Here is a 13,286-nt window from a genome sequence, read left to right on the forward strand (position 1 = left end):
ACACAAGCTAGTCCATACCTATAAAGAACAGTAACTGGAGACATACAGTACTGTGAAGGTTTGGGTCAGCGCGAGATCTGTTAGTCTGCTTGCTAAACTTGCTAAAAGAAAATCTGCAAACAAGTAGCTCAGAAATTTTTCAAATAAAATAAATACTACCTTTTTGGGTGTGCTGTGTTTTATTTCCCTTCTAACATATTTGGAATTTACACCCCAGTAAAATTGATTCCTTTTCTAAGTGTGCATCGTGTGCTTTTGGCAAGGGAATGCAAATGGAAATTTCTCTAGGGTTCCTTATATGAACAGTTTCAATCCACTGGGGTTTTTTTGACTGTTGAATAGTTATATTCATTCTTTTGGGGCCCCAAACACTCCCTGGGGTTGAACAAATAGACCCCATTATCTTGTACAATGTTTGTCAGGATCTCTTCATACTTTCTACTCTATTTTCTGCTAGACAACTTACTTAGAAAATATTTACAAATCCATATGAGGCCTTTGACTTAGCCTGAGGAGATTATATGGCATTGTCCTGACACTTGCACTTTTAAGTACTTCCCTTGAGTGATATGAGGCACATGTAGTTGTTCATGAGAAGTAAGGTAGTAAGGTAATCGTCTTTTTCCCAACCAGTTTTGATAATGTCTAAAGTTCTAGCCATTAGTGCATTTTTGAGGCCTGTCTTGTTCCATGTAGGACCAGAACTAGTTTTACTATATAGCTAGTGGCAGCTGCCTTCTGCCAAAGTAGTCCATGAAGGTATCGTTTTACTCTTAAATTTTCCCTCCAGTTTCCCCTGTCCTTAGCGGCACTGTACACGCATCATTTGCCAGCATCTTCCTACTCTTTTAAAAAGGAAAAGAACACAACTACAAACTTTGTTAGCCTTTTCTCTGTCAATACTGAGGTAGGAGAATTCATTGTAATCAAAGCACTTAAATTCTTGAGAGAAGAAATCCGATCTCAAATTGTCCTGGATATGCACATCTTTTAATGGAGTTTTGTTTTTGAGAGCCTTTGAAGGAAGGAGAGGACACCTTTTGTTTGAATGGGCTGGGAGTTTCGCTTGCAAAGTGTTTAGAATAACTAGTGTCCAGCTGCTTTGTTGCAGTAGATCATTCAGCTGCAGAGAGTGGGCAGTACACTTGATCTCTGCCTGTGAAGCAAATCTGGTGCAGATGTGCTGAATTTACAGTTTTGTACACATTTATTCCCATCCATGTGGTGCAAGTATCTGTAGCATCCCTCTGGCTTGGGGCAATCCCAGCAGGTGAATGTCTGGAAGCATATTACTATTGTCAGGTATGTCTGTCAGCTGGTAGTTTTCTCCATCTCCAGAGGGATTTGAAGCTGGCCTGTGGCATAGGTGAATTGCTCTGTGTGTGTGTGTTAAAGGAGTAAGAGAATGATGCTGCTTCTTGCTTCAGGTGCTGAACAGCTAGACCAGTGCCAAGGTCTGGTTCCTTAGCTAACAAAGCCTACTCCAGCTACTCTTCAAGGTTTACTGCTCTTTTTCATGGGATCTGGTGGGCTGTGTGTAGTACTGGCCTGTCTGCGTTGCAGAATTTTCTGGCCTTTTCTGTATGGTGGATGTGTTCAACAGCGTATCTTTTACATTTAATTACAGCGTAGACTGTATTTCTCATCATCCCTTTTGGCATAGTTCCTGGAGTAAAGTGGTCTGTGAGAGGATTTCAGGAATGCTTGGTGCTCTTGCTGCAGAGAAAGTTTGGTGGAAGCCTCTTGTGGGTTCAATGCTAACCGCTGGGTTGAACCACATGGTCACAAATGATAGCCAAGAAAAGCGCACTGCTGAAACGCTCAGCTCCTATAATGTTACATTTTGTGGTGATTTGGTTTTTGGCAGAATGTTCTTCAAAACAGAAAAAAATCTGAAAGCAAAAAGAAACTGTATTTTAATGGACTTTTGTGCTTATGCTGGAGCCAGACCATTCATGGTCTAGAGAAGCACACGGTGATACGGAAATGCCTCGAGCTTTCACCTTTTTAAAACAACCTCATGTTTTATCAGGCTGCAGAGACAATAGCAACTTTTTTTTTAAATTTATTTACCTCCAGCCGTACAGTTTTTGATTGGTCTTGTGCAAAGGTTCATTCTCCTGATGCCTTTTTCAAAAAGTATCGATACACAGCTGCTTGCAGGCTAAGCCCTTTCTTTATGGTGGTGTCTTAGTAAACAGAGATGGAAAGTTAAGTTCTTCACTCCACTGTACTTTTAAATAGTAGGATCAAATACAGTCTTGTGATGCAGTTGTATTAGTAGCTGCATTGTGTTAAAGATCTAAATCACAGCAGTGGCAACAGTCAGTGGGAAATCTCTGTCAGCTGAGATGTCTGAAGTGTATCCTGGAGAATAGGTAAGAAGGTAAAATTTCAAGGGAAATGCCAAAAACAAGTATTGCTAACACTAACTTGACTGTTTTGCAGCCTTCTGGGTCTCATACAGATTATTTTAATATATAAGATCTACTGGGTTACCTTATCCAGTCATTGTTCCCTCTAGAGAAAGTTAGCTAGGTATGTTGCCTTTGCTTCCAAAAGGGTTACTTTGTGCCCTGATGGAAATCTGTCTAGATTACGCTTTTCCTCTCTACATAGTGCCACTTTTTGGCCTTACGCTGTTCCTTGTCACAGTTGATTTTCCTCTCGTGAGTAAAGCAAAGGCCTTTCAAAGGCTCAGTTAGGGTTTGATCTTGTCACTGAAATAGGTTGTGAGCTCTAGATTTCGTTGCTTTCAGTGTTCATCTTAAGTTATTTGGGCTCCACTGGGTAAATTTCAAATTCCTACATTCTTTCTGTGTTCTAAGGCTGCTGGAAAGTAGATTTTAGAGGCAACAGACAAATTAGGTGTTTTTTCGGTGGAATTAATGAATGTATGGGTAATTGTTCCACATCATAGGGCTATCAAACCTGTAGTTCCTGCTGGGACAAAGCACAGATTTTATTGCACAGGACTCGGACAGGTTCTAGGCTGTCTTGGTGTAATGCAGTGTATGTGACAGGCTGAGCTCTTATCATTGCTCTGACAGAAATTTTCCACTAAATATGGTCTAGTAATGTGTCATTGGTTTTTTTTTGTTTTCCTTTGTTAGTTGTCACTTAGGAGTGGAGCAATCAATAGCTTTGTTCTGAACTGTACCACTATAGTGAAAATGCATCTCACTTAATGTCCTTCACTTGTTTTCTATTTTTTTTTTTTATCAGGAAAGTGATGAATCGCCACAAGTTCCTACTTAATTTCTACTTCCAAGCATCACTACATACGTGATACTGCACAGATTCCTCATTTGAGGGCACAGAAAGATTTGGATCACAGCCAAGTATTACACACACAAAAAAGGATATGTAAAACAAAGTAATTTGAAGCAACAAGTAAATACATTGTCATAACTTGGTTTTCTCAGGGAGTTTTTTTTCATATAGTTTCATAAGTCTGCGATTTTAGCTAGCCAATATTCCAGAGTATGTATATATTTTCTCTTACTGATGTGTCTGGTTTTGTTAGGTTTAGACCTTGCTTTTGGTCTATGAAAAACATTTTTGATGCTGATGAATAATTGCTGGAAATCTTAAACATATATCCTTTACATCAAAGAAAATGGAAGAGGAAAATCAAAGCAGAGATTAGCTGTTCTGCTAGGTGTAGAAAGAATCTGTTTTAGCAGTATTATACCCAATACAATAATTTGCTGTTGATGCTAAAAAGATTATCGCTCTAGCAAAAGGTGAAATCTAGAGCAGAATCTTCCAAGGAAACTTGAAATTCATCACTTGGAATCCATCCAGAGTTCTTGTATGTGTCCTGTGGAAGTAAGCTTTGCAGATAACTTTCCAAATCTGAGTGTATGTTATTTCAGTTCATTTTGACAGCTGTATCAATAGTGTGAATGAACCAACTCCCATCCCTTCCCCTGCAATACATGTGAACAGCTGTACAGAATTGAACAATTGGTTTGCAGTCCAGTACATAGGCTGACATTGGCTAGGACCAGCCAGTTTGGAAGAAAGTGCAGACATGAGATAGTGGCAGTTTTGTTCACTGAGATTTTGTTTTCCCTGCTTTTACAATCTGGTGGTTGTTGAAGCTAAATTTAATACTTAAAACTTTCTTACTTGGTCTCACTCCTGCTCCTGTCAATTTATGATTCTTTATTTACTCTTTCCCATTGACAGCAGAGGATTGAAGCTCTGCAGAGAATTGCAAATTCTTACCCTACAGTGTTTTGCTTCTATATGCTGTTTAGTCTGGTAGTCCAACAAGTGCAACTTTAATACAAATAAAAATTTATTTAATGGGATACTCATTCATAAAACAGTTGCATGTCTAATAGGCTGTGTATATTGAACCATTTTAGGTACTTGACAATAGCTTGCTGAAGTTGCAGCTTCCAAATCTATAGCTTTTGAAAGTTCTTTTTGCCTTGATTTGGAGAGCAGAAAATAGAATCCAAAGAATGATAGAAAAGTCTAGGCAGAAAGGGACTTCTGGAGACCGTCAGACTCAGTGGTTGATGTTTTGTCACATCTAGGCACCTGATACCTGTACAAGGAACACCAGTATTTGAAGCTTGAATCCTTAAATTCACTAGTTCAAGTTGCACTTTTAGTTGATATCCCGGTTTCAGAAAATTGCAATATATTCTGTCTGTCATGATATACTGAGACTGCTACAATGTGAACCTGGGGAATCTGAGCAAACTGCTTGTCTTGATGTGGTGGAATGCTTTTGTGGACAGAAAGTTTTCTATCTGTACAGCCCATGTCCTACTGGCCTTGGTGTTGACTCTGGATTTTTCAGTATCTTAAATACACATTTTTCAGAATTCTGCTACTGGATTGATGCATCTGGTGTGTACCTTGAACATAACATTGTTTTTTGTTAGAGAGCACAGGCAAAAACCTGCCGTGCCTGCATTCTCATTGTCTCTTTTATGGTCTTTAGTAGTTTATCCATGAGGCATGAGATCAGGACGAGGTTGATGAAGAAGCTGGTTTGAGTGGAGATTTAACTAAAATGCCTTAAAAACCTGATATCTGAACAATGTGAAAAGATGAGAGCACCCAGAGAGAAGATGAGAGAGTGCTGTCATGGAAGTCCATGAGGAGCCCAGAGGAAGAGGTGTGCTGGAGGGTAGGGACAGAGGTGGTGCTCCCAAGTTCTAAGATAAGTAAATTGGTAGATTGTACAACCTGTTGTTGACATCATAATGCCATTTTATTTTAAAAAGCTGATGCTTTTTTTAAAGCTGATGTTGGGTACTTGAATATGAGTTTCCTCCACATGTTAATGGTTACAAAGAGCTGATGACTAATGTGTGTGACATCCTTTAGGCTGAGTATTTGTGTTGGTCCTGTAGATCTTCAGAGTCACAGGAACAAATAGTCTAGGAACAGATTGACTTTGCAGTGCACTTGTTTTTAATTGAACGGTGCAATGTTTTTGTCAGTTGTTGCTTTCTGAGACATACAGACTTTGAGGGAGTAATGCTGGTATAATATAATTTGTTTTCTTAATTACTCTGGTGATATTCCAGTGTGATGCAATAAAATCCTTGGGAGTTTGTAGCCTGCAGATGTACCTAGTAAGTTCTCTGTATTTGCCAGCACAGAGCCTGCAGCACCATATTAGTTTTGCTTATTGCTTACTCTGGGTTTTGCATTTGGGCTTCAGATTTCTCATGTGTGGTGTTTTCCCATTGTGCGGTGCTTTAATAAGCTTCAGTCCTCTAACTGCACCAGTCTTCTATGCACTCGTAGGAAATGTAAGGTAGATATTCTATGCTTGAGTTGTTGGACTGCAAAATGGAATCAGCCTACTTGCTTTGGTTACATTTGTCTTTGCACAGCAATGGTAGTAGCCAGCGTGGCCATGTTGGAGGAGAATTCTTCTGTGACAGCTTTTTGGTTTTGTTTGCTAGACAGAGCACAGCTTTCTTCTAGTAACTGCTTCGTAGTACAACCTTGCTATAGTTTGTGCGTAAACATATATGTTCTGAGTGGGTTCAAATCATGGATTTGGACAGGAGTTTGAAAACAGTGTAAATGGCATGAATCCTGTACCGAGGAGCTGAGTTCCTGCTTTACTTTTTTTCCCTTTCTTGACAGACTTGCCAGGAATTCCTTTTTTAGGTTTTTGCCTCAGGGTAGAGTTCAGAAACTTCCTAAGAAACACAGTTCTTTGGACTAGGTTCAAGAAGCAGAGACTATTGGTATTTGGAAAAAGAGTCACACAAGCGAAGTACAGGGGGGAGAATCTTCTCCCTAGGCCTGCTGGCCATGCTTCTGTTGATGCAACGCAGGATATGATGGCTTTCTGGGCTATAAATGCACGTTGCTGGCTCATTCAGTTTTTCATCCACCAGCACCCCCACGTCCTGTTCTGCAGGACTGCTGCCAATCTACTCATGCCCCATCCATTTGTGCTTGGGATTGCACTGAGCCGTGTGCAGTACCTTGCACTTGGCCTTGTTCAACTTCATGAGGTTTGCATGGGCTCACCTCTCTAGCCTGTCAGGGTCCCTCTGGATGCCATCCCTTCCCGCTAAAGTTTTAACCACCCCACTCAGCTCGGTATCATCTGGAAACTTCCTGAGGATGTACTCGGTGCCACTGTCCATGACCTTGACAAAGATGTTCAGTAATACTGGTCCCAAAATGGGCCCCTGAGGGACACCACTCATCACTGCTCTGCACCACCATTTCTGAATGCAGCCATCCAGTCAATTGCTTATCCACTGAGTGCTCCACTTGCTAAATCCACGTCTCCATTTTAGAGACGGGGATGTTGTGTAGTGCAGTATGCGAGTCCAGCTAGATAATATCAGTCATTCCTCTATTCAACAGTTATAAATACCTGAAGGACAAGCGTTGAGAGGATAGGGACAGTCTTTTTGCTGTAGTGCTCAGTGACAGGACGAGTGACATGTACAAGCTGGAACACAGGAAGTTCCACTGGAACATGAAGGAAAACTTCTTTCCTGTGAGGGTGAGGGAGCCCTGGCACAGGTTGCCCATAGAGACTGTGGAGTCTCTTTCTCGGGAGGTTTTTAAAACCTGTCCGGACGCATTCCTGTGTAACCTGACTGAGGTGAACCTGCTTTAGCAGGTTTAGATGATCCCTAGAAGTCTCTTCCAACCACCACCATTCTGTGATTCTGTGTGAATCTGTGACTCTGCTCTAAGGGATTATTCACATTTGGAAGCTATTATGGAATAAAAGTGTTCTGGAGGAAAGTGGCTGTGGAAAGAATTCTATATTCCTCTTGGCCTTCTTCCAAGATGTGTTCTGGACTGAAGTGGGTAGAGACAGTATTTTTTGTATGGCTGGGAAAAAAACAGACCAAGACTTTCATCTCATGAAAAGATCCTGAGCTGTTCATATGGTGGTTTGTAACACTATAATGCCTTATCCTGGCAGAAAGGAAAAATAGACAAAAGGATGGAAGTTTTCTTTTAATCATCAGGACTTTGTTGAGGTGATAAAGTTACAGAGTAAAATATTTCTCCTAATGTTGGTTTACAGCATGCCTGTTCTGTCTGTTCTGTAACACTAACCCACTTAAAATTTGTGTGGCTCTTTTTGAAGTTATTTTAAACCCTCAGCAATGTATACAGATTTTGTAACCTTGGATAAAAGCACATGAGTCGTGGTTGCAGTTTTTCCCTTTCAGCCAAGTGGAAAGTGCCCCAACACATTTCAAGGATTTTGAAATAGAAACTTCTTAGATATGGGTTTTAGTTTCAAAGCTCAATTGTTGTGCATCAAGGGACTGGTTCTCTGTTTCTTTAGCTATTTAAAATAGATTAAAGCTTTCTATTTACCTAAAGGATTCCATGGACTCCTTTTGGGGTTAACTATGTTGGGATATATGCTCTGGCAATTTTTGAGAAAGTAGTCTCTGCCTGACTGCATTCATTGTTTCTATGGCAGTCCTGAATAATCCATCAGATGCTGAATTTAAGGAGTGCTGCTTCTTCCAGTGATAGTACCTGTCCCAAGCTTTTAAAAAAGAATAAACTGAACTCCTCATCCACATGAGACTATAGACAACTCAGTAGTGTGTAGTAGTAACTTGTAACAAGGAAGAAGATGAATTAAGAGTTGGGCAGAGGATTCTGCTTAGTCTGCTTTGTAATTTGATAGCTTTTTTTTTTTTTTCTCAAAATACAGATGGGTTGATGATGAATCTTGAAAAGTAATGAGTGGTAGGCCAACCTCTGTGTTGTGTCAGATTACCATCATGTTTCTCATATTTTGAAGTGATCACTTAAGTTATTGAAAAAGTCAGAGTCACACGAGAATATAGTCTCCTTGTGTAGAATCACTTGCAAAATGAAAATCAAGACATAGGAGAAAAGAACAAAATGACAGACTGGTGATGCAGAAGAGACAGCAGGATTAGTGACCATTGTATGGTGCTGCTTTGCATGGATTAGTGAGACACATGTATATAAAAAAAAATACTGAGCAGTATAATCTGCTCCTGTTGTGATCAGATGCCAGAAAGCAAAACTGTCGTAGTGTTGATAACAGTTTGTGCTTTTCTTCCACTAGTTTGGCAAAGGTGAGATTTAAGGAGAGGCATGAAGCTGGATAGAGTACAGACTTTTTTGCAGAGATCTTTTTCTATATACGTGTTAAACTCTGGGCAACTCCTAGTCAAGGGTGAGTGAAAAATCTGAGATTTTAGTTGAGAGGGAAAAAGAGAAGAGGGAGAACATAGTTTGGAGTTCCACAAGGGTCGATTCTGTGACCAGTCTTAGTCAATACATTCATCAACTACCTGTGTGAAGGGACAGAGTGTCCCCTCAGCGAGTTCACTGATGACACAAAACTGTGAGGACTGGCTGATACACTGGAGACTGTGCTGCCATTCAGCGAGATCTGGACAGGCTGAGAGTTGGACAGAGAGGAACCTCATGAAGTTCAACAAGGGCAAATGCAGAGTCCTGGATCTGGGGAGGAACAACCACATGAGAAGTGAGGGAGCCCTGGACCGGGCTGGCCAGGAAGGTTGTGGAGGCTCCTCCTCTGGAGGTTTCCAGACCCACCTGGACCACGGTCCTGTGCCCCCTGATCGAGGGGAGCTTGCTTTAGCAACTGACAGTTGCTATTCTAGATCTGATGACATGTAAAGCTTTTGTGAGTGACTCTGCAAAACTGTATTATTTCTATCAGTTTGCAAGGAAAGGTGGTTTGCGATACAAAGCGAAGCTTTGAATTTAATTATTTTGTATCTGAGACAAGGCCTTCTAATCACATTTAATTGTGAGTCTTAAATGGTTTTTCACAAGATGACAGTGAGCTGATATAACGCTCCTGAGATTTTGTACTCATAGCATGCTTCAGTAACATATTGAATTCTTCATATATGCAGGTCTATGTTTCAGTTTTTCTGGTGTACCTTAATAAATAAAAGTGTAATTGTTATAAACTAAGGTATTCAAAATCAATCTGAATGTTTTTTTCAATTCTGTTGGCTGGCTAAAGGTTTCTTTTCAATTCTATTTTAGATGCATCCACTCGGACTGTGTAATAGCAATGATGAGGAAGACCTATATGAATATGGCTGGGTAGGAGTGGTGAAACTGGAACAGCCAGAGTTGGAGCCTAAGCCATGCCTCACGGTCCTAGGAAAGGTAAGAGGCAGTTTGGGGTAAATGCTGCTTGAAACTGTTTCTTTGGAGGGTTACCTCCTTTTCGAGAAAAATTAGCAAGAAATAAGAGAAAATTCTCTTTACTCCACGAAGTATTCCTGGTTTGCCTGTTTTCACACAAGATGCTTCAGGGAAAGATAATAACTCAGTTGATATAGATGGTGATAGGGAGCTGAGTGCATACATTATCTTTTTGAGCTGTGTAGGAACCTACCGAAGACCTCTGCAAAAATGCAGAAAAAATAGGATGAACTGGACATGGGATGCTGACTTGATCAAAGGAAACTTCTTATCAAAAGGAGTCAAGATGAGAGCATTTTATTGATTTTGCAGATATGTTAAAAAGGAAAGCAAAAAGATATCTTTTCTTTTTTTGTTCTCAGCTTAGAATTGAGATTATTACATTTGAAGTCTGGAGTGCTTGGAAGTACGCAAAAGAGCATGTGCCACAACTTCCACTAGTAACTGAGTAGCTGAAAACACATAAAAACTCTGAGATTCATCCTAAAATCTATCTGGCTGAAATTACCGAGATTTTAGTAGGATAGTGTTGGTAACTTCAAGCAAGCAGTGAAAATGTATATCAGGCAAAAAGTAAAATGCAAGGTTGACACTTTGTAGGTAAAAGTGTCTCTGTGTATTTGTAAACAAAAACCTTTAAAAACCCACATTTCAAGGGAAGGGGAAACCATCTGCTTGTTTGAAATTTGCTGAAGGTTTAGCTTCTAGTACATGGTGAGAAGCATCTCTTTAAGAAGTGATTGCCCTTTCTATTGGATTTCAGCATAATACAACTTTTTAGACTGCAACTTGGAATACTGTTTTGTTTCACAGAAATTCCAACTGATTCTTCTTTGATGGTGGATGAAATCTGAGGATAAATTCTCATAAGAATAGGAATTAGAGAGGATTGGGTACTAAAAGATGCATCATAATCCATAAGTAAATTCCAGGAGTAAGTTGAGTCTTGTGGAAAGCCATTTAAGGAAGGAATCTGTTAAGTCCCATCTGTCAGGCTCTTGAAAAACATGTGAGGAAGTAGTTGTGTGAAATGGATGAAGACAGTGGAAACCATAGGTATACTGCACGATACAAGTATTTTCTGACATAGTGACATTGCTTGCCTGACTCACTGCCATTGTACCCAAATTCTGCCATGCTCTCTGTATTCCCCCTGTCCCACAGTGAGTACACCTCAATGTCTGCCAGTCTTGCTTCCTGAAGTTTGGGCAACTGAACAGCAGACCCTGGCTTTGCATCAGGAGCTCTGTAGCATCTACTTGGATGCATAATGGTGGTGACATGACTCCCGCATCCTTCATAGAGTGTGTCCAGGGAGTTTGGGCACAATGTTTCCTATGTGTCAGTCCACGTACAGTAATTTTAACATGTAAAAAAAGACTGGCCAAGGTTCAAGGCAATACTTGCTTCTCGGTAACTGTAATGCAGCTCCTTGTTCTGTATTTCAGTAACTGTAATGCAGCTCATTGTTCTGTATTTTCATGCTTCCATTTATCCTTCTCTTCCTGAAACATTTGTTCCCTATTTCATGGTTGCTGCTGTAGTTTCTCCATGTTTTCTCTACAACCCTTCTGCTCAGTCCTCCCTATATTCAGGTTATGTCCTGGATTAGAAAGTCTTCTCAGTGGAGAGAGGAGAGGGAGGGAATCACAGGCGGGAAAAGAGAGGAAAAAAGAACAAAAAGGAAAAAGAAAAGGCAAAGCAACGAAAGGAGAAAGGAAAGGGAAGGGAAGGGAAAAAATAAAAAGGGAAAATGGAGGAGTGGCCTTGAACAGGGAAGGGAAATGGAACTTTTTCCATTTAGAAAAGGAAGAAAAAAAATCAAGGAGGGCAAACATAGTGTTTGTTCTTCATTTAGTTTATCCTGCCCCCAAGGTGGCTTGTCCTGCACTGTTTGCTCTCCCTGATAAATACTTTGTTTGCCTTTCAGTAGAGTTGTGGTAAATTTCCAAAATTCTGTAAAGTAGGCTTGCCCAACTGCACCATTTGTTGCAGAGATAATGTGGATATTACATGATGCGGGGCTGATGGAACATTTTAGTAGTGGCCTCTTGGATACAGGAAGTGTTGCATTTCAGCTTTGCTGACATCTAGATATCTGATATCTCACTTATGCAAGTAAGATAAATGGCAAAGCAACCCATTGTTACACGTGTGCACATGCATGACTTGGGTAACTGTAAGACTTCACTGAATGCAAACATTCTTACTCCTTAAAAGATGTAGTAGAGTGCAAAAAATTGACTACGTTGCGCATTTGAACATCTAGACCACGGGAATTCTGCTTTTCCTAGTAAAGTCTGTGTGATCAACTACACCTCCTGCTAGAAGGAAATCTATCTCCCCTTTTCAGTTCCTATTTATCTCTTAGCACTGGAGTTCTACTGGCTTCTAGTACCTACTCTTAGATCTTAATTCCATTAGAAGCCATTCTATGAAATGAGGGCCAAATCTTGTATGTTGGGAAATGGATGTGGTTGGACCTATTGATGTTAGGAATAAAGTTGTTGCCAGGAGGGTGAGAGAAGCTAAGGACCTGGTTTCTTTTAAAAATGTCAAGGGCATAATTGAAAGTCTGCCTCAACGGTGTAGGGTGAAATAAAAAGACTACCAGGGTAGTTGTCTGTGTTTGCATTGTGCTTTCCAGCATTTGTACACTTTTAGCTGAAAAAGCAAGTTGTGATATCTTGTCTTTGTCATGAACCAAGAGGATACACATGCACAGTTATCCAGGCTCAGCTGACAGTTACTTTGTCCATCTTTTTTACGTACATTTGGAATGGATAACATTGTCAACTTAAGCCTGTCATAAATGAACGTGTTTAAAACATTCACTTTAAAATGTTAACTAAAAGGATAAAAGAATTTTTAAGTCCTATTTTAAGGGAGGCAATTTAAACTTGTTCATGTTTGTATTGAGTAGTAGAAGCCAAAAGGTTATTGCTTATGTCTGAATGGTAGAACGCATGCATATACGAAGGAATAAATTACAGAGTTTTGTTTAAAGGAAAAGAAGGAAAATAGAGATGATACTGTGAAAAGTTTGGAATGTCATGAAGTAGAATATAGAGACTACTTGAAAGCTGTTTGTAGAGCTAAATTCCATGGCACACAAATCTGGTACAAATATATATGGTCTTATTATTTTTCATTGTTGTGTTTTGGTTTTGTTTTTTTAACTTGGGGTGTTTTCAATGTTTTTGTTTTGTTTTTAGTAAAACCTATGTCTGTGTATTCAGATGCTTCACTTGTTTATCCATGTGCTAAATAGGATTGGTAACTGTACAGCATTTAATATGTCCATTTCTGTATAGATTTTTTAATTGCGAATTCTTCGTAGTCAGATTTTATATGGCATAATGGAAATGAAAGAGTTTATGAGAGCCTGTGAAAACTGGACCCTGATTGGGAAAGAAGTATGTGTGGCAGCTGTGATTTAACATTGCCTTTGATCACAGTGCAACCCTGTTTGAGGCAATGCTACATGCAGGCAAAGCAAAGGCCTGGGTTTTACTGATCTCATGAGCTCCTGAATAGAGCTAGAAGGGGAATGACAGAGGGAGAAGAAAGCTTTGGAAATTAAAAGG

General features: G+C 39.9%; 1 protein-coding gene across 2 annotated transcripts in view; it reads left to right on the forward strand.

Annotated features, from left to right (window-relative positions):
- The window catches only part of ZNRF3 (zinc and ring finger 3), a 77,710-nt gene that overhangs the window by 33,516 nt on the left and 30,908 nt on the right, over positions 1 to 13,286 (forward strand). For both annotated transcript variants that reach the window (XM_062009816.1, XM_062009815.1), the window contains exon 2: positions 9,535 to 9,660. In XM_062009816.1, coding sequence (XP_061865800.1) covers positions 9,535 to 9,660 — 126 coding nt within the window. The remainder of the gene's footprint in view (positions 1 to 9,534; positions 9,661 to 13,286) is intronic.

The sequence above is a fragment of the Colius striatus genome, chromosome 17 (assembly GCF_028858725.1).
Source record: "Colius striatus isolate bColStr4 chromosome 17, bColStr4.1.hap1, whole genome shotgun sequence".
Lineage (NCBI taxonomy): Eukaryota > Metazoa > Chordata > Aves > Coliiformes > Coliidae > Colius > Colius striatus.